The sequence below is a fragment of the Triturus cristatus genome, chromosome 1_1 (assembly GCF_964204655.1).
Source record: "Triturus cristatus chromosome 1_1, aTriCri1.1, whole genome shotgun sequence".
Taxonomy (NCBI): Eukaryota; Metazoa; Chordata; class Amphibia; order Caudata; family Salamandridae; genus Triturus; species Triturus cristatus.
Window position 1 is genome coordinate 1,211,320,264 of NC_140579.1, and position 25,084 is coordinate 1,211,345,347.

At 51.0% G+C, this 25,084-nt stretch overlaps 1 protein-coding gene across 2 annotated transcripts in view; it reads right to left on the reverse strand.

Annotated features, from left to right (window-relative positions):
- Positions 1–25,084, reverse strand: part of LOC146871846 (macrophage colony-stimulating factor 1-like) — a 199,016-nt gene that overhangs the window by 37,700 nt on the left and 136,232 nt on the right. For both annotated transcript variants that reach the window (XM_085651956.1, XM_085651964.1), the window contains exon 2: positions 1,609–1,731. In XM_085651956.1, coding sequence (XP_085508082.1) covers positions 1,609–1,731 — 123 coding nt within the window. The remainder of the gene's footprint in view (positions 1–1,608; positions 1,732–25,084) is intronic.

Below are 25,084 nucleotides of genomic sequence, written 5' to 3' on the forward strand. Positions count from 1 at the left end.
CAAAACTGAATTCCTCCTCCTCTCCTCCTCACTCTCTCCTCCCCCAGTGCAATCATGGATGGATCAGATTAATCTACTGAACAATAAACCCATCATTGTCGAGAGCGCAAAATCCCTTGGCGTCATACTCGACAAAAAACTCAATCTACTCTCCCACATCGATTCCATTGCAAAGTCTGCTCGATACCAACTGCGCCTTCTTTGGGGGATTCGTCGCTTCTTCCCGGAGCACGACCTTAAAACCCTGGTCCAATCGCTGGTTCTCTCCAGATTGGACTACTGCAATTCTCTTCTTACTGGCCTCCCCAAATCCCACCTGTCCCCCCTGAAGTCTGTTCTCCATTCAGCAGCTCGCTTCATATATGGGGCCAAAAGAAGCGACCACATCACACACATTTTATCCACCCTCCGTTGGCTTCCCATAGAGGCAAGATCTATCTACAAGACTGCCTGTATCACCCACAAAGCCTTGCACTCATCCTCCCCTCACTACCTGGCGGATAAACTGAAACTCTCTGGTGGCTCCAGACCATCACGGAATGCAGAAAATGTATTGCTTGAACCTCCCACTTTCAAGAAGGAAAGATCGATGGCCCAATCCTTTTCAGGCAACGCGGTGAGAATTTGGAACTCACTTCCGCCTCAGCTCCGGACCACCACCTCTTCCCAGGCCTTCAAAACTGACCTCAAATCTCTCCTCCTTCAAAGACACTTCCAAATTTAATTCACGCCCTATATTTTCTGAAGGAAGTCCTTCCATTATAGGAAATTCTGTTCTCCAAGCCTATAGAAGTGCCTTCTCAGTGTGTTTTGTGTTTTGAGTGTCTGCCATATATTGCAGTATTATACTTTTACTTGTATTTTGATCGCTTTTGTAACTTGCACACATGTTTCTTTCTCCTTTTGTAACGTATCGTATGCTACCTCTTGTATTTTGTTTGCTTTTGATACATGCACTACGGCCACCACTGCCTCATGTAACGTAACTTTTGTTTTAGTGTTCTGAGTGTCGGCCATTTATTGCAATTTTTTTTTTCTTTTTACCTCTACGTGTACTTTGTATGCTCTTGTAACCTGCACACGGCACTTTTTCCGTTTGTAACGTATCGTTTGCTACCTCTTGTATTTTGCTTGCCCTTGATACTTGCACAATTGTCACTGTTGCCTCATGTAACGTACCATTTGATTTTGTAACATGCTCACTTGTATTTTTGCTCCGTATGTATCATTACTGCTGCTATTGTGAAGAGCTCTGACACCTTCGGGTAAAGTCCGCGCTATCAAAAAACGCATTATATAAAATAAAATAAATAAAATAAAATAAACCTCAGCTTATCAGGTACATTGTTTGTGGGTGGCTCCTCGGGTGACCTCATGTCTGCATGAGGACAGAGTCGATGCCACACGCCGCCTACCAAGTACCTGCACTTCTTTCATTTAAGAAGTTGAGTACCAGCACTTCTCGACCGGACATGGAAATTACTTTGAAGGGCGACTGCCTGCACTTCTGAGAAGCAGTGAGGTACTCGGGGAGAGAGTAATCACACGTTAATGTTTCCGTTTCATGCTTTGGCCTAATAAAGTAATGTGACGCCAGGCAGCACTCACCAGATCCTCCATGAAGGCCAGGTGATTGGGGGTGATGATGTTACCACAGTTACTTCCAGATGCGGAGAGCACAAAGTTCAGAATACACGTGATACGGAGGAGAGCGTGAAGCCCCATCTGCACCTGTGGAGAAAAAGCACACATAACCCTCAGTCTGCTGGTTGGAACATGAGAGTGGCGTCACTTCCTGCACCCAGTGTCTGCATCCCTGCTCACTTGTCACTGCACCTAGTCGCCCTCTGCCCACTCTAAATACCGACTTTATTCTGCACAGCAAGTCAGACCGCTAAGAACTCCCACGTTCCCGGCACACCAGTCCTCATGTACCTGTCCTACCCATCACCCAAAGCCCCCATAACACACACACACACTTCTCCCTTCCCTGCAGTCCTCCCTGGAATCACAGAACATTCTAAGTGGCTCTGGCCTGGGCGAACCACGTGATCGCCTAAGTTGCGGGAGTGCAGTCCTGGCTTATAGGTAACAGAAGTATTTGTACACTGAGCAGCGTGGGGAAGGCTGCCTCTGCCCTCTGGCCTAGCTGAGGCTTCCTGGCACTTAACCATCATAGTGCACTGAATCTCAGCAGCTCCCCCTACGGTACGGCCCGGGCGAGGCATGGACGGGTCACAGACAGTGCCTAGTGAGACAGGCATACACCCACCAGGTGCGTAACAATAACCCCTGCAGCCTCCGCTGTGCGGGGGGGGGGGGGGGGGGGCGAGCTCGAGGGTCCTCCTCTGGCTCTCTGCAGGGGCCGGCCTGAGAGGTCCTGACTCATTGGGTGGGGAGCATGGCCCAGCCTTGAAAGCATCATGGGTTAGCCTAATGCATTTGAAAACATGTCCCCGAATCGCTGCTATAAAAAAAGATTATAGCGCATATTGATCACCTCTCCATTTGTCAAGGCGGTTTAGAGTGAATTCGGCAAGTGCGCACCCATTGCTCGTATGTTTACTTATTTAAATGTGTTCCAGGCAGTACAAGCCAGGTCCAGAGACGAGGTGACTATGGTTGCCATGGAAATCGCCTCTGGGCCTAGATTGCTACAACTTTATTTCTAGCATGCATGCCTTTTGTTACATTTCGTCCAGACCCGGGACTCCTGTACTGCTGTGATTGAATCGCGCTCTCTTCACGGGATGTAATGGGTGGTGCCTTGAGAGACCAGAAATGTAACAGTAGGGTCACTGCCACACCTGGGAACCATGTTTACAATTGCCAGATGCACAGACGGCCCTCTCAACAGCATGTTGAGAGCCAGCTTTTAAGTAAGAAGGTAAGCGCTTCACACAAGACCAGCGCCCAGAGCTCTCTACTCAGCCCTTTCTCCAGGGCCGGGTGAACTCTATGAAGAGGGCACACATTCGAATTCGTCAATGTTCTACAGAAACTTGCTTGCAACCCTGCAGATCAAAAGTTCCAGTTCACTTCTCCCACAAAAGTTAAGTTTCTGAGGTTATAAATGATTATGACAATTAACGGTGCAATAGTTGCTAGCGTTGTGATGCTGTCAGCTGCAATTGGTATATAAACCCATCATTCATGACGTCTCTGCCAGACATCATATTTTGCGCTTCTCGTTGGGCTGTCTGTTTTACCATTAATTGCAATTACTAAATAATAATGCTAACACTGATGATGATACGATTAAACATATTTTGGTTTCGGTCTACATTAATGTCTCACACTCTCTTCCAAAACAATACATTTGTCAAATTTAAATCCGTAAACTACTTTACTATAAATTCAGTCTCAGAAACGAACTTGCCTTAAAACAGCATTACTAGCCGCATTCATTAGTAACGTATATAATCTTTGAAAGATTGTTTTCACTTGCAGGGTTATTAAAACCTTAGCTAATGTCTAGCAGGTCCAAATATGATTTCGAAAAGATTCCACTTCCGGTGTACAGACCGTCATAAGAGTCCCTTGCGCTGCATTCCCTCGATTACCTGTCCAGAGTCACCATTACGGTAACTTTCACTACTTCAAACACAGATTAAAGGGCGCCTAAAATTAAACATAATATGCGCATAGAAAGCTTTGTCCCACTCTTTCTCACAGAGAACACACGCTAAACTCCAAGCCGAATGCTTCAGCATAGGACGCATAACGTGTCTGCACAGTAATGACTATGTAGCGCACAACACAAAAGTAAAAGGTGCCCAAAAAACCCTTATGCATTCTTTCCCTGGTCAATACAGTACTTCTGATGTGATTGTATTTCTTCGTCTTATTCTCTAGCACTATAGTGTATTCTTTTTTTTTTATAGTCAGTTCGGTGCTTAACGGAAAGCTCGGTAGAGCTAATGTTTTATGAAATTAACTACCACACCGTGGTGGATCATGCAAATAAATACATTCAATGAATACATGCTGCAGATATTTAGCACTCGATCTGCACTTAAGATCTTTTTGGTTATAGAAAGGTTGTTTCTTTTTCAACCAGTGTGTCGTTTCACCAGTTGCTCATTTCTTGTAGCGCACGTTTCCAGAAGTTAGACGTACACCTATGAAAATAAATAAAGAAGTCCACGTCTGCCATTTTACGTTTTCCACCTGCAGTGATCTTACTTAACTCATGCCCATGCCAAGATAGCACTTGTTGAACAGACAGTCAATGTGTTCCATGGGCAGAAACCATATGGTGGTTGCACACTTTAAAGAGCGCTTTAAAAATGAATCAGTGAATCCTGTTTGTATTACGATCAACTCGCCGGAACAATATTGTTTTCTGTACATTAAAAGGGATTAAGAGGCGCTGTTTTAAAATATCGAAAAGGCTACTTTTGGTCGTTGGTTGATTCCTAGACACTGGGCCGGATTTAGGATTGGTGGGGGTCGGTGCGACAAACTTTGTTGGCACCCACCCCCAATGACTTACTGCTTCACAGATTCCCGCACTACCACCCTCCAACGGTGCCCCTCAGTGTTCCATAGCTCCTACTTCACATGTATTTCATTTGTTTTATAGCACTACTCATACCAGTGCAGGGTGTCAGAGCACTTTACGTCACACAAGCATTAGACAGAGATAATGATTCATACATGTGTAAATCAGTGCATCGGAAATGTTACATAAGATGAAGAGGACTATGAGGTGTAGGATTCACGTCATCCAGACAGCTAGCCATTATATTTTAAGAGTGTTTGGTCTGGAGAAGCACAAACTCAGTATGTAAAAGTAACACACTGGTTGGGGTTGGCTTTATTAATAAGAATGGTTTCATACCCAACCAAATCCTTTTTAGCAACATTGGGATAATTAGATACCGGGGGAGTCAGAAAGTTCTAACTTATACCTTGCAGTTTGCATGCAACTCTTTCATGCCAGTTCATAGCTCACTGTGCTATATTAAGATTGTGACTTATGAAGTGCAAGTCACAAAATGATCTCTTTGACAAAGGCCGGAATGAACTGAGCTATTTAAAATACAATTCTATGATCTGCATGTTGCATGTTCTTTACAGCAAGCATATCAACCCACTGTGCAACTGTATTTTGAGTCAAAACTGCCAGTAGACAAAACTCTACCTCTCTCCAGTAGGAACATTATTAACCAGCGTTATCCTGACATTTTTATTATTGGCTGAAACTGCTTGTCAGACAAGGAACTCTGCAGCAGGGTCTTTTAAACCCATAAGTTATTTGTAAACGCAGCACCCCCAGGGGCGTAACACATGCCCCCGCAGCCCCCGCGGTGAGGGGGGTGGCCAAGCTCCAGGGGCCCCCTCAGCACAGCACTACGGCCAGAGAGCTCCTGATGGAGTCTGGAGGGGGCCCCTCCACTTACTTTGCAGGGGGGCCCCCTCACTTTTCGTTACGCCACTGACACCCACCCTGGTGCAGTGCCAGCAAGCCTGTCACTGTATGTCGGTAGAATGCCATCACACTCATCACTGTGCCTTGGTACACGTCACTGCATACTGGCACAGGGCCTCACAGCTCCACTGGGCGAATACTGCTATGAGACAAGACAGTGCACCACTAAACCATGGCACAGTGCCAGCATGTGCTTCGGAGAAACATGCAAAAATTTCATCCAGCAAACACTTGCACAATACCAACACATCTGTGTACACGGGCACATCGTCTGTACATCTCAATGTCTGGCAGAAAACCATCTAATATACCCTGGCACACTACCATCCAAAAACCATAAAGCGGTGTAAGCATGTGTTATCTGTGTCGCTCTTTGATTTTGCTTGATTCAGTTGACACTGCAAAAGTGATGCCAAGTAGGTGATATGATTACTGATTGATAAAAGCACTTAGATGCCTATCGGAGACCATGGTCCACTTATGCTTGGATTTTACTACATAAATCTTCTATCATAAAACAAACATGGAAGAATATAGCAGGTTCTATGAGATGTTTCGTCATTGATGCCGCAATCCATCACATTGAAAAGCAGCATTGGATATTTGATGGAGAGGTCGCTGACGGGTAGGTGGCTTTATCCAGCAGACTGAAGAGGGTGCTAGAGGGGCAGGGGCTGAGTCAGCACTTGAACTTTCAATGATGAAGAAAGATGAGCTTGGAGGGACCAGACTATTCTTAGTCTCACCTTGATGGTTTGACAAAAACAAGGACTAGATTTACCAAATGAACACTGTTGTCACTGCAGGAAAACACTGGGTGAAGTGTGCAACTGAGAAAGGGCATTGAAACAAACAGGAGAGCATTATAATATACTGCCCTCAGATCGCAAAGAAAGAACAATCTTGAAAGCTAGGACAGTTCTCAAAAACAATGAAATAACAATCATACAACAGGAAAGTAAAGATATCTAAGGTAAGAAAATGGGGAAGGGGCGTGGCTTGAGCAAGATAGCCGATCGGACGTGATCCGAGTCGGCTCTCGCACCACCCCGGGCTTACCCCGGCTACAAGGCTGTTCCTGGGTCCCTGGGCGGGACAAACGCTCTCCGTATGCGTAGGCGAACTGATGGGCACCGGTAGACCGGGCCGAATCCCGCTGAGAGGCTGACGGAGCGCCCGGGACCCGCGACGGCGCCGCCGATGAGCAAGATGGCGGCTCCCATGGTGAGATCGGCGCTCCGAGCCGGGCGTGGCTGATGGACCCGCGCGCCCGGCCTGAGGACGAGTGCGACTGCGGCTCGCTGGGTGCATTCGTGGAGGCGCGGACCCGGAGGGGGAGAGGAGCGGACCCTCGAGGCTGCGGTCTCCACGGAGATCGGGACTCTCGCTGCAGCGGCCACATTGAGCTGAGAGCGGAGAGTGAGCGACGGTGAGGAGCGGGAGGAGGACTGACCAGGCGGCCCCAAGAGAATGCATGAGCATGGCCTGAACGAGCGGAGGGGTGGCGGGTGAGCCGCCCTCCGTGTCCCAGCTACCCGGAAGCGCTAGTGGGGGGCCGTCCCCTCGTGGTTGAGCAGGGGGCTCTCGACGGCGCAGCGTCTGCGGCGCGCCTCCCCCTCGGGCGACGGAGAGAGCCTTTGCAAGGGGACACACTGGCATTGGACGGGGGGGCCGGAGGAGGCTCCCCGTCGCACCAACACCGATTGGCGGGTCCCCGGAGGCGCACCGGAGATCGTGGCGAGAGGGGCCAGGAGCGACAGAGGTGTGCTGTCGGAGCGGGCTGGGGCCCCGGGTGCTGATCCGGGGGGCCCTGCACGTGCGAGCTGCGGACGGAGCCGGTCAGGGGCGGCCATATTCCTGCTAAGAAGAATCAAGCAAGACGCAACGCCTCCGTCACAGCCTTCTTCGGTCCAGCGGATAGGGGGCCGCCGGGGACCCCGGCTGAAGCACCGGGCAAGATGGCGCTCACTAAGGAGGACCTCCTGGCCTCACTACGGGACTTCAAAGCGGAGCTGCGGGAGGAGATAGGCCGGGATGTACAGCGCTCGATTGACCAGCTGCTCTCGGACTTGCGCGACCAGCTATCCGGCCTCCGGCAAGACGTCGACGCGGTTGGCACACGAGTGGTGGAGTTGGAGGGCAGCCATCAGGATCTGGACGGCAGGACCACGGATCACTCGCGCCGGATTCAAGCCCTCCAAGATCAACTGACGCTAACGCAGCTCAAGGCGGAAGATCTGGAGAATCGCGCCCGTCGCGATTACATCCGCGTGCGCCACCTGGAAGAGCGGGCGGAGGGTCCAGACCTGGAGGCATTCCTGGAGGGCCTCTTCGCGGAGGTGGTGAATCCGCAGACCCTCAAGATCAAACTTGACCGGGCACACAGGGTGGGCTTCTTGGCGCCGGGAGATAAGCGGAGGCCGAGAGACATACTGGCTAAATTTGACTCCTACAAAATCAAAGAGGCCGGCCTAGCGGCGGCCCGAGCGTCTGCGGAGGTGTCGTTCAAGGGATTTACGTGCGCGCTGTACCAAGACCTATCCCCGGCGACATTGGCGAGGCGCCAGTCCTTTCGGCCTCTGACTGCCAAATTGAGAGTGGAGCACATTAGGTACCGTTGGACTTTGCCCTTTGGCCTCTCATTTGAATACCAGACGAAGCAACGAACTGTGACGGACCTGGCGGCCGGCAGGGCCATTCTGGGACTTTCCCCATCAGAAGGAGAGCAGGCGGAGGGGGGGACTTCCACATCTGACGGAGCCGGGGCGAGGGCCGGAGAGTGGGCCACGGTGGGTCGGGCACCGCCCAGGTGACTCCGCAGGTGCCGCCATCTGGAGAATGCTTTAACAAGCGGAGGGGGTCCCTGTACACCTGTCGTGAACTCCTGCGGCCTCGCCTGCTCACTGCCTTGTCGGGCCAGGTGGCCATGATGGAAGCGGGAGTATCGCTGGACACTGGACTACCGGTATGGGCCTGGCGGGGGGCCTAGGAACAACAGTTGAGGATGCTTTCCTCATTTCTTTTCTCTGCATAGTGATATATTTGCTGCCGGGGTGGGGGTGGGCGGGTTGCCATGACCCTCCGAGTGATTCCCACTTGGATGTTGTGTAGAGTTGGGGTATCTTGGTTATTTTTATTCCTTTTGTTTTCTCTCCCTTTCTTCTTTTTCTTCCTTTCTTCTCTTGACATGGAGGGCGGGGGGGTCGTCCGGGGGGAGGGTGTGGAGGAGCGGAGGGGCACACTATGGGCTGGACTGCTGACGGTTACTCTCCTTCACATACACGATGGCTGTATCCATAGGCTCCTGGAATGTCCAGGAGCTTAATTCCCCCCAGAAGCGGCAGAGGGTGATGAAGTACATATCGGACCACCACCTCGACATAGTTGCACTGCAGGAAACACATCTGCGTAGAGGGGAGGACACCAGGCTGAGGCATAGGTCGTACCCACTCATGTACAGTTCCTCCGCCACCACCAAACACAGGGGGGTAACATTGCTGTTTCATAGCGGAGTGAAGTTCCAACCATTGGAGGTATGCTCGGATAAGACGGGGCGATGGGTGATGGTGAAGGGGGTTCTGAGGGGACAGACCTGCACTTTCATTTCCCTCTACGCGCCCAATACGGGTCAGGCGGGATTCTTGTCCACTTTTTGTTCGAAATTGGAACAGTTTGTGGAGGGCTCGGTTGTCCTGATGGGGGACTTTAATCTGGTATGGCACACAGGGTTGGATAGCTCGCATTCCCAGAGGGCGGAGTCGGGAACTTTCTCCGCGGCTTCTAGGCAGCGCTTCTCCGATTTGGGCCTTTGCGACGCCTGGCGCACCCTTCATCCTTCCACGAAGGATTACACCCATTTCTCGCATGTTCATCAGTCATATTCGCGGTTGGACAATATTTTTATTAATCGCTCTCTGTCGGGGGCTTTACGAGATGCCCGGATTCTCCCGCTCTCCATCTCTGACCATAATATGGTCACGATCACACTTCACTGGACGGGCCCCTGGGATCGGCCGCGGAAGTGGTACTTCCCTGCCTCCCTCACTAGGGACATAGTGCTGCGCGCATCCCTGAGGGAGGCTATCGACGACTACTTTGCCCTCAACGGCGCGGACGAGACCTCGGAGCTGATACGGTGGGACGCATTTAAGGCGGTTCTCCGGGGTAAGTGCATCGCACTCAACTCCGCGCTCAACCGGCAGAGAGCAGCGGAACGGGAACGCCTGGAGGTAGAGCTGGGAGCGGCGGAGCAGGCCCATAAGGCCAAGCCGTCTCGCCTCACCTTGCGGCCTCTTACGGCTCTGAGGGGCAAACTGAAGTCTATCTACGCCAACAGGTCTGAGCTTACTCTCTTGTGTCTCCGTCACACCTCGTATACGCAGGGGAACAAGATCGGGAGACACCTGGCCCGCCAACTCCGAGTTAAACGGGATAGGGAATATATTGAGGGGATACGAGATCCAGCGGATGTGGTGGTTCGCTCCGACGCGGGGAAGGCGGACTGCTTCCGCTCCTTCTACAAGTTGTACTCGTCGGATGCCTTGGACAGTCCAGCGCAAGAAGATTATTTACAGGGGTTACAGCTCCCCCAGGTTGCCGCTGCCGCCAATGCGGATCTCTGCGCCCCCATTTCGTTGGAGGAGGTCACCTGGGCCATCATGGCGCTCAAATTAAATAAAGCCCCTGGTCCCGATGGCCTTACCGCCCTCTTTTACCGCACCTTCGCGCCGGATCTGGCTCCACGCCTGCAAGCTCTTTTCAACGCCGTCATCACTCAGGGGGTGGTCTCTCCATCTATGGCGGAGGCGGTTATTACGGTCCTCCCGAAGCCGGGGAAACCCAGGGACCACTGTTCCTCTTATCGCCCAATTGCGCTTCTTAACCTAGACGCTAAATTGTATTCCTCTATTCTGGTCGCTAGGCTCAATCCTCTTATGACAGCGCTGATACATCCCGACCAATCAGGTTTCATTCCAGGGAGGCAAACGCATGACAACACACGACGTATTGTACATCTCATAGAAAAAGCCTCTAGGAGGCACTTGCCGGCCATCCTGGTTGGTTTGGATGCCGAGAAAGCGTTCGACCGGGTGGACTGGGGCTTTCTCTTCTCCACCATGCGCCGGATGGGCTTTGCGGACGCCTTTATCGCCATGATTCAGGCCAAATACCAGATCCCAACGTCGCGTGTTCAGGTTAACAGGACTTGTTTGGCTCCGTTCCCCCTCTCTAGGGGCACCAGGCAGGGTTGCCCTTTATCCCCCCTCCTGTTTGCCTTGAGCATTGAGCCCCTGGCAATGGCCATTCGACACAACACGCAGATAACGGGGATTCCATTCGCGGGAGAGGACCATAAGATCTCCCTATTTGCAGATGACGTACTCCTCTCCCTCACGCACCCCTCCACGTCGCTCCCGTCTCTCCACGCAGAACTGCGTCGTTATGAACAGGTGGCGGGGTTCAAGATTAACCAGGATAAGTCGTACATCCTTAATCTTACGCTTCAGGGTGATGAGCTCTTGCACATCCAGCAGATCACGACTTTTCGTTGGGCGGCCACGTCGCTCCAGTATCTGGGAGTTCAGCTCACCCCTTCCGTAGACGACCTATATAAGGCCAACTTCCCCCCCCTGCTTACGCACATCAAGGCCGATCTAGCGCGCTGGAAGCCATTGTTTATCTCTTGGATGGGGCGTATCCATTCGCTTAAAATGACAATATTGCCGAAACTGCTCCATTTATTTCAAGCCCTCCCAATTGATGTCCCCCTCTCTTTTTTCTCGACCATGCGCTCCCTCTGCTCTCGCTACATCTGGCAGGGGGGAAGAGCCCGCCTGTCATTTTCCATGCTGCGGAGGCCTCGCTCTGTGGGCGGTGCGGGCCTCCCCGACTTCCACCTTTACTATAAGGCGGCGCAACTGCACGTATTGATAGAATGGTCGAAGAGAGAATCGGATAAACATTGGCTTCATATGGACAGGTCGGTGGCGGGTCGGACTATATGGGATATAGCATGGCGCCCGAAACGCGAGAGATCGGTCAACGCGTACATCAGCACGCCCACCAAAGCGACGTTGCGGGTTTGGGACACCTTGCCGGCGGACGAGCGGTGGACCACTTTCCCTTCCCCCCACACCCCTATTCATGGGTTGGCTGCCTTTCCGCCGGCGTTCGCTAGGGGGCCCTTCGCGGCTTGGGAGGAGGGGGGGTGTTTAATGGTAGGACATCTCTTTAGGGGGTCGCGGTTGATGTCTTTTTCCGAATGCAGGACCGACTTTAGCCTTCCGCAAACGGAACACTTTAGATACTTCCAGCTCAAGCACTGGCTCCAATCACAGGCGGTCCAGGCGGCAATCCACAGGCCCCTGACACCATTTGAAAGATTTGTACGCACTACCACCACCATGAGGGGAGCCATCTCATTTCTCTATGGACACCTTTTGGCCACTGTGGTCTCCCCATCCCCGCGATTGAAGGCTAGATGGGAAGAGGTGCTACTTAGAGCAATTGAGGAACGGGAGTGGGAGGCTCTGTGGTCGGACATATCTAAACACAACCATTCGATTGAATTGCAGGAGGCCCACATGAAGGTAATGGTGGATTGGTACCTTTATCCAGCTAAATTGCGGCGTATTTTCCCTGGTACCTCTGACCGCTGCTGGAGGGGTTGTGGGTTGCTGGGGGACTTTCAGCACATCTGGTGGACCCTTCTGGGAGGAGATCCTGGCGCAAATCAAATCTATGTTGGGCTACCCGATCCCCACCTCCATGGCGACGGCACTGTTGGGCCTCCGAGATCCCTCCCTGCGCTACCAAACCAGAGCAGATAAGGCCGTGATGTGGTTGTGCCTGGGGGCGGCGAAGGTGGCTATCGCGGCCAATTGGAAGAAGCAGGCGGCTCCCACGGCCTCGATGTGGCATGCCCGCCTCTGGAGGCTCCTGAGCCTGGAAAGAATGGCGGACATCTTCAGGGATGACTATGCCACCTTTGAACTTAAGTGGGGCCCCCTGGTGAATTTCCTTTCTAGTGGTTTGCCGACGGCGGTATGTCCGCCCCAGCTAAGGGGCTTGCAGCTGGTTCAGCTATAGGCGGACGCAGCGGCTGTGGGTGGCACCCCCTAATGGTGTGGTTCGCTGTCGCGGGGTCCCTGGGGGAGCCTTTTGGCCTGTGCCCGCTCTGGAGGGACCTCGCCCCTCCCTTGCCCCAGCACCGGAACTCCGGGCCCTCTACCGGATCCCCTCCCATCTCTTTCTCTATTTCCTATCTTTCTCTTCCTTCTTTTCTCTTATGTTTTGTGGGGTGGGGCGGGTGGGGCGGGAGGGAGTGTGGGGAGTTGGGGGGGGGGGGAGATATAAATTGGTTTTGCAGCTTCATGACACAGTGTCAGCGGGTGGTTTGGCCTGAGCTTTTTTGAGTACTTGCCGGCGTAGGACGGTTAGACCCGATTAATGCCCAATGGGGGTCTCCGGGATATAAGTCCCGGGCTTGCATCCTCTCCCTACTTTAGCTTCTCTGTACCCCTCCATTAGCGTGAGTTTTTATGGGGGAGGCTCGCCTCTGCGGGGTCTGTTTAGGGTCGGTACTCTGATGTTGCATCCATGAATGCTTGCCGGTCCACTCGGCTACGAGACACATGTCCTGATCTGTATTGTTTGTTATGCCTTTTTTGAAGCTAATAAAAACAATTTTGACAAAAAAAAAAAAGAAAATGGGGAAAGGTGGGCGGAGGGAGGCTAGAATGCAATATCCAGAAGTGCCAGGGCTTAGGTTAGTCTCGGGGTGTCCTAGACTTGGTGAATGTGGAGTTAGTGTGCCACAGAAAGTCCACACATTTTTTAACTGTCACCTTCTTTCTCTGCCCTAGTTTCCCTTGATGCTCCCTCGCATTCTTATATTCCTGCTATCAGCTCCGGTCTCAATGTCTTCAAATATCATTACCTCCATGCTGGATTAACCGGTTTCTTGTCTTCCGCAATGAGGTCAGACTATTTATTTTCCTCCTTCCAGTTCTGCGTTTGTAGACGCTTTCCACGGTTCCCTTGAAGCCATCTTCCAGTGTTAATGCTTTCTCCTTTTTGTTGCACACACGCTGGCCGTGCCCAGTCGTCCCACAACCACTCAGTAAATCTAGCTCCCTTGTCTTCCTTCTTTCTTCTGACACAATCCCCTCTCTAGACTAAGGCAGCCAAACCAAATCTTCAGGAATTCTGCCTCATGAGACATTTCCCTCAGTTATGTCTAATTTGCGATAATGTTCTTTCTTGAAGCAGGTACTTTGGTTACAATTTGATATACACATGATTTGATGAAATCCGGGCAGTCCCACCTAACCATTGTGAATACTACACCAGGATGTCTGCCGGCTGATGGGCTGAGGGTGTGCGCCATCGGTGTATTACCAAGAGGCAGCCAGGTCTGTTGTGTGCTCTATGAACACTGATTGAGATTCCCTCAGTTACTCGCACTCCCTCGCTCACAGCACGTGCCTCCCGAACAACCCCCTGACAACTGACACTTTCTCCACACGCGGCTCAGCTTCTGTCGTACTTAATCTTTGACTTTACCCCTGGAGCCTCCACATTTTCCTGCTCTCTGGAGTCTCAACTTTCTTTTCTTCTTTTTCACGCCCCGTCTTTCCACCATGTATGCGGCACCGAAGCACTTTCGGAATTGGGGCCCAATTCCTACCATGAACGGATGGTTCATGGACCGGTGTCTCGTGGTCTACTATGATTGTATGAGATGAGGGCAGCGCAATCTGGCCACTGTGTTGTTTAGTAAAAGTACCTGTGTTTGTTAATGAGAAGAATGGCGCATATGTTTTTGTTTTGCAGATTTATATAGTGGGAACTCGACTCGGAGGTAGCGCTTTACATGCGCACCAGTTACCATACACAAGGACACGTTCGTTTTTGTTAGGCACGGGAAGATTAAGTGATTTGCCCAGAATCACAAGATATTGAACCGACGCCGAGGCTCAAATCTGGCTCCCCAGCTCCACAGTCTGCTCTGACCGTTAGGCCACATGCTGGGGTACCTTTATTTTCAGTAATGTGCTTCATTCCTTACCTGCTAGAGGCTTGCTTTGCACAATTCTCATTGCCAGGCACGGATATCGGCCTCCAGGCCAGGCCACATGCTGGCCTCGTGTCCGGGAACATGTAGAAGCGAGTCCGAGCCGAGCCCTAACCCCCTTGACGATGTGTGACTCTGAAAATATGTGACCCGATCTCCTACCCTCTGAAAAATCGCTCGAGTCTCCTCTGGCCAGGTTTGCGTATAGAAAACTGAAAAAAATAACAAATAAAAAAATAAACTATGAGTCCAACCTCATATGACCCAGAAACCCTCGGGCTGCCTCAGGGGTTTAAGGTGACACCTCCCTCCACGCGTCCCAGTGCTTGAGTGCCTCGAGGCCGCTTTCACTTTTAGCGCTGTCCAGAGGGGGGCGCTGCTGGCTTGGGATGTTCACTGTGCTCTGGAGTGACGCTAGCATGCCACGGGGGTGGGATATTTCCATTTGATGCTAAAAGAGGTAGCACTTGAGGTGAGGAGGTAATTGTAGTGTGCTGGGGCTTATGCTGGGCCCAAGCCTAGTTTGGCGCAGGAATGAGGTACAGCCACACGTAGTTTGGATTCGGTCGTAAGGTCACGTGCGACCTTGGCCCTTTTATTAGGTCTCGCCTGAGACAGCGCTTTAGCGCTGCTCTGGCGAGACTTATAGTAAGGGACTTTTGGAAGTGGAAACGAGTGCATTTCAGGCCGCCAACTACAGTGCATGTGCTCCGGGCGCGCGCACCATTTGGCAGCCTGAAAGCATTCGTTTCCTTTCATGTTTGATCGCGATTGCGATCACTTTCACTTTCGTGGCCGCTTGTTCTTGTTTAAATTGCACTCTGACATCTGCTGGGGGGTGTGTGTGTTTTTTTTCTTCCACATCGGGATGGTTCACGTAGAGGTGTTTTCGTGTCCTGAACTCAACCGGCTCCCATGGCTTCAGGCTTACACCTTATACATCCAGGCAATCCTCAACTCAAAGTTGACCCTGCTCCAAAGCCTTCTCCCTTTCATTACTTTAACTTCAGAACCCTACTGCCGCCTTCACATCCAAACGGGCGTAGCTGGTCAGTAAAATTGGGGAGCATGTGAGCCTGAGATTTCCTAACACTCACCATGGCATATCTAAATAAGGTCTACTTTCCTATCTTTAACTTGGGAGCTTGCGTGACAACACCGTTCAGCAAATTCGTTTTGCGGCTGAAACCTGACGTGACCAAAGCACATAATGAATTTTTAACATGACGCATCAATGCCACCTATTATCTGCTGCGATCGCTACAAAAGTAAATAAATAAAAAAGAAATATGGCAGGCGCACAACTTTTATTATCTATTTAGTGACTTGTGGCAATGGCGGCACGCCGCCCTTTAGCTTTAAACAGCTAAAGCCAAAGCGCGGCATGCCGTCATTGCTTCAAAAGTCAATAAATAGAAAAACAAAGGCGGGAGGAAGGTGCATTGTTTTCCGTTGATATACTTTTATAGCAATCACGGCACGCATTGCTTTACACATATTAAGCTAAAGCGCAGCGTCCCAGGATTGCTACAATAGTAAATAAATAGAAAAAAATACGGCAGCCACAAACCTTTCGATTTAGTAACTTTTTTAGCAATGGCAACACACCACGCTTTAGCGTTTAACATCTAAATCTAAGCCGTGCCGCGATTGCTACAAGAGTCAATACATTTCAAAACAAAACCAGGCGGATTGCACATTTCTATCCCATTTGCAAAGCCAATAGCTCTCCATTTTTTTTTTTACCACACTCCTGGCGTCCCTGAAATTATTCCTGAATCACGCCTGTGGCTATCGCTGCCGCGTGTGAAGGGTTCCCAACCCTGCCGCACATGAGACACGACGGTCGGTGTCGTATTGACCCAATTAACTGTCTCTTGCTCTGTGATCCGGTTAAGAAACCACACAGAATGCGCATTTAGCCCCATAATAATGTTACCATAGACGCAACATGCTCTCCTTCCTAACCCTGGAAATGGCCGCCGACACACCCAGTGAGCTAGTTTTTTCTTGTCTCTGGGGACCCGCGGTAGCGGATGTAATATATGATCACGTTTTATATAATTGTTGCATACATGCCTAGAGACCCGATTCAGGAGGGATACACCTGATTTTTTTACGCCAAACATGTCTATTTTGGAGTCTACATTGCTTCTGATTCGATACAAATCGATGAAGAAAATACATTCTCCCGATTATCGTTTTTTTAAGGCTCCCTGCTTTTCCTCTTCCAAAATGCTGGCACATACGTGGTTTCATTCCTTGCTCGTTCAGTGTTTCCACCACTCAGTGACATGGCCGAACAGGAGGTGATTAGATATACGTAAAACAAAGTGAAATGACTAAAGTCACACACATCCTTTGCTTACGTTAGGCCAGTGTGCGCTGTTTTGTTTTATGTTAATTAGATGCTTTTTATTTCTGTGCATGTGCAGTTTCAGTGAGAGTTTTTTTCCGTCGCTTTTTGTTTGTTTAAACGATTGTGCGCAAGAAAGAATCATGGTAACAGCTTGTTTATTTTTACCTTTTGTCAATCACACGGATTGATGCTCAAATCAGTGATTTAGCAAGCACTTGTTTGGGCGTGATGTTTTGTGCAACTACTATTTAGCGCACGCGGATGTAAACAAGGGCCAGTTGCTTTTGAGTTTATGCTTTATTTTGCTATGTTTGGATAAGTCTAATAATGCAAAGAACAAACACGATTAGAATACAATTCCTTGGAGTTTAGCCAACATGCGAAATCAGTGGCAGCACATGTAATGTTTGCCCCTTTTTTGCCGGCTTGTGATTGCACCTGGAAATCCGCCCTTGTGTGTTCACCCGTGACGACTTTGCGAATTGGAGCCTACAGTTATTATTATTATTATTTTTCTTTAAGATTGGTGACAAACATTTGCCGGGAGCGGAAGAGGAATAGAGAGGACATGGAATAGCAGACATTAGGTAGTGGATACTGCGAACTGTATGGAATGCAGTGGCACAGTCATTCGACCAATGAAACAGGAGTGAGGCTTTAGGAGAACTGGCCTCGCAACATCTGTGGGAAACACACTTAACGCATCACACTTCTAAACTCTCAGTAAACAAACAAAGAAGGCTATTATCCTGGGCACAAGATAAGGAACGCTTTCACAAGCGCAGACACTCGTGGCTATGCATCAACACATACAAATCGCCGACACAGAGGTATCTCTTCAAAAGAGAGGGAGAGGCGTGGTGCAGTGGTCAGAGTGGTGGACTCCGGACGGCAGAGCCTGTGGTTCGATCCCGGCGACAGCGGCCTCACTTCCTGCATCCCCTCTTACAACAATTAACTTTCGTTATAACTCACACCCCATATGCTCGTTCCCTCCCACCCTTCCTTTGATGTCCGCTTTTCTTGTTGTTTACAAACCACACCACACTGCTGCACGCCACACACTGCTGCACACCGCACACTACCGCACGCCGCACACTGCTGCATTACACACTGCTGCACGCCGCACACTGCTGCACGCCTCACACTGCTGCACGCCTCACACTGCTGCACGCTGCACGCCACACACTGCTGCACGCCACACACTGCTGCACGCCTCACACTGCTGCACGCCTCACACTGCTGCACGCCGCACACTGCTGCACGCCGCACACTGCTGCACGCCTCACACTGCTACACGAAACACTGCTGCACGCTTCACACTGCTGCACGCCTCACACTGCTGCATGCCTCACAATGCTGCACTCCGCACGCTGCTGCACGCCGCACGCTGCCGCACGCCACACACTGCTGCACGCCACACACTGCTGCACGCAGCACACTGCTGCATGCCGCACATTACCGCACGCCACACACTGCTGCGCACACTGCTGCATTACACACTGCTGCATTACACACTGCTGCACGCCTCACACTGCTGCACGCCTCACACTGCTGCACACCTCACACTGCTGCACGCCGCACACTGCTGCACGCCTCACACTGCTGCACGCCTCACACTGCTGCACACCACACTGTTGCACGCCACACACTGCTGCACACCACACACTGCTGCACGCCACACACTGCTGCACGCCACACACTGCTGCGCACACTGCTGCATTACACACTGCTGCACGCCTCACACTGCTGCACGCCTCACACTGCTGCACGCCACACACTGCTGCACGCCGTACACTGCTGCACGCCGCACACTGCTGCACGCCTCACACTGCTACATGAAACACTGCTGCACGCCTCACACTGCTGCACGCCACACACTGCTGCACGCCACACACTGCTGCACGCCACACACTGCTGCACGCCACACACTGCTGCTCGCCGCACACTGCTGCACGCCGCACACTGCTGCACGCCGCACACTGCTGCATGCCGCACACTGCTGCACGCCTCACACTGCTGCACGCCGCATGCTGCCGCACGCTGCTGCACGCCACACACTGCTGCATGCCGCTGCATGCCACACACTGCTGCACGCCACACACTGCTGCACGCAGCACACTGCTGCACGCTGCTGCATGCCACACACTGCTGCATTACTCACTGCTCCATGCTGCACGCAGCTGCTGCACGCAGCACACTGCTGCACGCCGCACACTGCTGCACGCCGCACACTGCTGCACGCCTCACACTGCTGCACGCCTCACACTGCTGCACGCCTCACACTGCTGCACGCCGCACACTGCTGCACGCCGCACACTGCTGCACGCCGCACACTGCTGCACGCCGCATACTGCTTTTATGCGAGTTTATGCTACTGACATTGTAAATGACAATGCCTTTTATTTGTTTTAAAAACAAAACATAAATAAAAGGCATTGTAATTTTACAATGCCAATAGCTCAAACTCTTATAAATGCGAGACCTATTGCAGTGCAAATGCTTGTTATATACCCCGATCACGAGGGGCGCAATGCGTACGCACAAACGCGTAGAGGCCAGGTGGCACTCTACAGTAACCACCGGCTTTGTGTATTACAACACAACCAACCTTTCATACTATGGTACATCCATGTGGTCTTCATTTCTGTATATTACAGCCCAGCCTTAAATGCAGAGTGCAGCTCTGTAGCATATACCACAGCAATACTTACATCAGATCTGTATATTACACAGATACATGCATAATGCGGTTCTCTGTATTACAACATAACCACCCTTCCGTATTACAGCATAGACCATTATGCATGCCATAAGTCTTCATGTTACAGCACAGCCACCTATGTATACTGCCTGTGTGTATATTACACAGATACACCTATAATGCAGCTCTCTATATTAAAACATTACCACCCTTTGGTATTACAGCAAAGGCCGACATGCATGATGCTAAACTTCGTGTTACAGCACAACCACCCATGCATACTGCATCTCTGTATATTACAAGCAAGCTAAATGGATAGCACCCTCACTGACAACAGGAATCAAACCCCGAGACACCACTAAACAATATAAGAGGCCTGTAAACAACATCCTCCTCCGAGCACTCACAGCATCTCTGAAGCCACAACAGTTGAAAAAGATGGAAAACACGATGACCAGCTATGGACATGGTTCAGAAACAACTCCAAGGAAACTAAAGCATCGATCTGACCTCCACACAAGGGCCCTGTAAATCGCGAGTACTATGTCCAACATACTTGGGGGAAATAAATCAACCTAAAGGAACAAGAAAAACACAGCAGATAGCAAACTGGCCAGATCATCGTGGGAACTGCAGGACAACTGAAAAACAAGCAGCAAGGGGGATCTAACTATCCAGGATGGTTGGCTACATGGCAGACTGTCCGGAGACCCTACGCAAACACACAGACGCATTCCTCGTGAAACTGACTCTCCTGGGGGAAATTAACAAAGCCTAGGCGATTCCACACAGACAAACAACCACCAAATGGAGCCGTTAAAAGAAGCCATTGAGAACGAATTTTCACCAAAATAAAACAAGCATTTGCAATGCAATAGATCTCGCATTATTAAAGTTGGAGCTATTGGCATTGCTAAATAATGCAACACCAATAGCTCAAACTTTAATAATGCGAGACCTAAAACTTGAGGCTATATGAGGCTGGGCATGTTCTCCATCGGGCTGTACAACACAGCCCGGTGGAGAACATGACAAGTGCGCATGAGGGTTTGGCCGACCTAAGACGGCTGACCAAATCCTCATGTGCACTTAGGAGGGTGCCACCACTCCGCCCCCTGCTCTGCTGGAAGCGCAGCCCCGCCTGCACCTGCTTTACATAGCCAATAATGAAAAATAAAATGATAACAACATTGTTCTTATCATTTTAGTTTTCTTGTGGGTGTATACAGATATAGATATATTTTTCTTCAATAAAGTGTTCCATATAGCACATCCGCCATTGGAAACAGCACTGTTACTTACATCAATTTTACTGGCGCCCTGTTTACCGACTTCGGAAGGATGAGTTGGCCTTACCAGGATTCGGCTGGTGACCTTTGGACCACAGAGCAGTTGTCTGTAGATAGTGTTCAGCTCACTCAGCCATCTTGCAGGATCATAAATCAGGATAACTGCGCTTACAGAGCAATGTTTTGCAGCCTTTCTTCTGCAAAGAATGCGCGTGTGACGCTCTGACCCCACGTTGCCCCCGGCTGTACAACTATCACAGACAATTTTCCTGATAGGCTATCTTGACTCCTCAGCTGGAAATGGCTTTATGTGGAAAAGAAGTGTACATACAGGCTCGCGAGGAGGGATGTGCCTGCCATGTCCAGCCAGGAAGCCTCCGGATGCGCTGAAACCCACAAGTGGAACATAAACTCGTTTTCTGCGCCTGTAACCTCTGATGTCAAGCGCTGCCAGGCAGCTTGGCCGCCTAAGACATGTTGACATCTTCGAGCGAACTGTAGTGGCATTTCTGGAGATGGGAGAAATCAGCTGTGCTTTTATTCCCTGCTGAACCGTGATGCCGAGGCTCACGAAAACGAGCTTCTTCCGCCAGAAAGCAGCTCCACATCCTGGCCGGGGAGGAGACCTGGGAGGGCGAGGGCTGCCCACGCATGCACTGTAACTGGAACTTTCGCGTGTTCTGCGACTGCGGCTCGTGCCCAGTGGCGGCGGCGCGTGCGGACTTCAAAAGCCGCCGTACTTTAATGAGTGCTGCATCGTGCAGCCCAGGGAGGGGGCCGCCAAAGCGGCCAAGGCAAAAAAAGAAAAGCAGAAGTCCGGCGGGAGCCCACCCCGCCTTAGTGAACGCCGCATGGTGCGGCCAAAACAGGATTTCAGGCGGGGCTCCTGTGAGTAAGACGGAGCCCCGCGTGGTGCTGCAGTGAGCCACTGAAAACACGAGACCAGCCGGAGTCCCCATAAGAGCTGGTAAGTGGGGCATGCTGTACGTTTAAAGCGTGCCGCGCTTGGAGCGCGCGTGTGCATTTAAATTTTTTTTTTTTAAATTGCATGTTGTACATTTAAAGCGCGCCATGCTTGGAGCGCGCGTGTGCATTAAAAAAAAAAGAAATTGCATGTTGTACATTTATAGCGCTCCACGCTTGGAGCGCTCGTGCGCATTTAAAAAAAAAGATTACATGAGGCTGGTGAAGACGGAAGGGGACAGGAGATGTGCACATCGCGCGTGTTCACGTGCGCGTACACAGGCTCCAATCCGCCTAGAGCCTGCGCGTGCCCATCTCCTGTCCCACTTCCGAGGCAAGTCAGCAACAATAGATCTCGCTGGCGGACAGCATCGCTTCGCGCTGCGTTCGCCAGGCGAGACCTAAAAAAGCACAAGTGAAACTATGTAAATAAAAATCCAATTGGCCGCACTCTGCTCGTCCTACCAGCATGTTACCCCAAGGAACTGTGGTCCATGTAGTGGCGACGGCGATTACGCCTGTGCCAAAAGTATTCGAAGAAAGTAAGTGTTGCATTAGCCATCCCTGGACACGTGTTTCGAGGTAGTTGCCTCTCGTCAGCAGGGAGTAGGTGAGTGTGTGGGGTTGCCGCGTAGACTGCCAAAAGAGTATTATCAGGTAAAGTACCACTCATGGCGCGCAGGTGATGATCCGGGGCTTGTCAGACCAATGGCTCAAGGGAGCCTTAATACAAAAAATCCAATTGGCCGCACTCTGCTCGTCCTACCAGCATGTTACCCCAAGGAACTGTGGTCCATGTAGTGGCGACGGCGATTACGCCTGTGCCAAAAGTATTCGAAGAAAGTAAGTGTTGCATTAGCCATCCCTGGACCAGCCGGAGTCCCAATAAGAGCTGGTAAGTGGGGTATGCTGTACGTTTAAAGCGCGCCGCGCTTGGAGCGCGCGTGTGCATTTAAACATTTTTTTTTTTAAATTGCATGTTGTACATTTAAAGCGCGCCATGCTTGGAGCGCGCGTGTGCATTTAAAAAAAGAAAGAAATTGCATGTTGTACATTTATAGCGCTCCACGCTTGGAGCGCTCGTGCGCATTTAAAAAAAAAGATTACATGAGGCTGGTGAGGACGGAAGGGGACAGGAGATGTGCACATCGCGCGTGTTCACGTGCGCGTACACAGGCTCCAATCCGTCTAGAGCCTGCGTGTGCCCATCTCCTGTCCCACTTCCGAGGCAAGTCAGCAACAATAGATCTCGCTGGCGGACAGCATCGCTTCGCGCTGCGTTCGCCAGGCGAGACCTAAGAAAGCACAAGTGAAACTATGTAATATACAGATTACAAATGCACCACTTCTCATCTAATAGTTCCATTGGAAAATCGGAGCTACTAACAATATAAGCAAACTTTTTTGCAGACTTATCAATAATAGAACAATTAAGCAGTAACATTTTACATGTGAGCCAGACAATATACCTGGCAAACATCAAGCAACACATCCCATGCCCTCCTAACAAACTCTGAGGATTCTTGGCTTTTTTGACTTACAAAAATCATTTCAATCAGTTGGGCCCCAGGTCTAAAAATGAAATTACTTCAGACCCCAAGTTGGGGTAACATATTAGAATGTAGGTATAACTCAGTCAGGTCTAATGGAGGGGGGCGGTCTTCTAAGAGAACTGTAGGGAGACCTCAGCCCTCCCCAATTTTTAAAGTGACCAGTGAAAAGGGGCCACCGCACTAGAACTGTGAATGTTTAGGGGAACCTCCTGTCGAGGGGACGGGTGATAGAGACGTAGCAAGTACTCTGGCGCGTCTGCAACTAACTCTGAAGGAGACTGGCCTAGAAACAAACTAACCAAACATCATCCATGTCTCTTTCAGAGAGATGCAGAAGAGCAGCAAATACTGAGATAGGTAGGGAGGGTAGACTAACTTCTCAAAGATTGACAATTCATAGCTCGCCTTGTGCCGAATCAATCGGTAACACCAGGGAGGTGTTCTTAATTTGCATCGCAGTGGCACAAAACAAGAACTATGTCTGAGGGCAATTCAAACAAGGATGCATGCTACCATGGAAAGATGGCGACAATAGCCAATGTGGATAATATCTTCCAAAGGTGAGACTGCAGGTATGAAGATTCGCACTATCAGTATATTTGTGAAACAACTTTTTAGAGAATGACAATTTATTGAGCCAATAGCTATCTGATTCCCTTCCCAATAGGCCAGGTGGTGTAAACAGAGGAAGGCGGGGCCAGCATCGGCCCCGCCGCCATTATGGCGGTCGGCCGTGCCCCCCGTATCCTGCCCCTCCGTGGCCCCGCCTTGGATATGGGCCGTGCCCCGGAAGCGATTGAATCGCTTCCGGGTCAGATGAGGCTCCCCGCGCCCGGGAAGTGATCGGATCACTTCCGGGGCGTGGGAGACTCTCCAGGTCCTTTAAAGCTGGGGGGAGCGCGAAGGGCGATCTCTTGCTCCCCCCGGCAGCACACCCGTCGCGTGTGCCTCCTCCCTCGGGAGGACAACTAATTATTTTTCTTTTTCTCTTTTAGTGCAGTGTTGCGAGGGGGAACCCATTATAGAGCCGCAGTCTTGCACGTTGCCTTTCGCCAATTTCCTGATTTCTTCGTTTGTCGTCAGCTCACGCTTCCCCGGAGGTCGCGAGGGAGAGAATACGGAGCGGATTAACCTTTTGCCTTCTCTTTTGCGCAGCCCCGCACCTTATCTTGGAAGCCCACAGGGTGTCGAGCGATGCACTCATCGGAGATCGAACGGCAGCACTGGACGCGATCGACGCGCACGTGAAATTGACGAGCTCTGGGAAGCGGAGTGGCCGGACCTGCTCTTCAGCGCCCCCGCCCGCGGGGGTCTCATTTTACCTTGCTTTGATTTGTGTTACAGGAGCGGTGCACACATCGCGGAGGGAGCCGTTTCTGTGGCATCGACGAGCTCTGGAAATCGACGAGCCCTGGGGGAATTTGTCGAGCAGGTGCAGCAGTGACGGCCGGTTTTGCTTCACACACCTCGAGTGACCAGAGGGCTTACAGCAACGCTTGTGAGGGGGACTTCAACGTCACAGAGGGTGCCTGAGGACTCGACTGGGGCCTGCATTCCGGCGCTGCTGGGAGCCAAGCTTGTTAGAGCCTGTGCTCACCTGCCTTGCTGGACTAGCCAGTATTTGAGGCTCCGGTAGCGTGGGTGCTGTGGCCGGTCGTGTTTTCCTCCATCAAAACTGCGGTAACAGTGCTAACATGTTGTAGGTT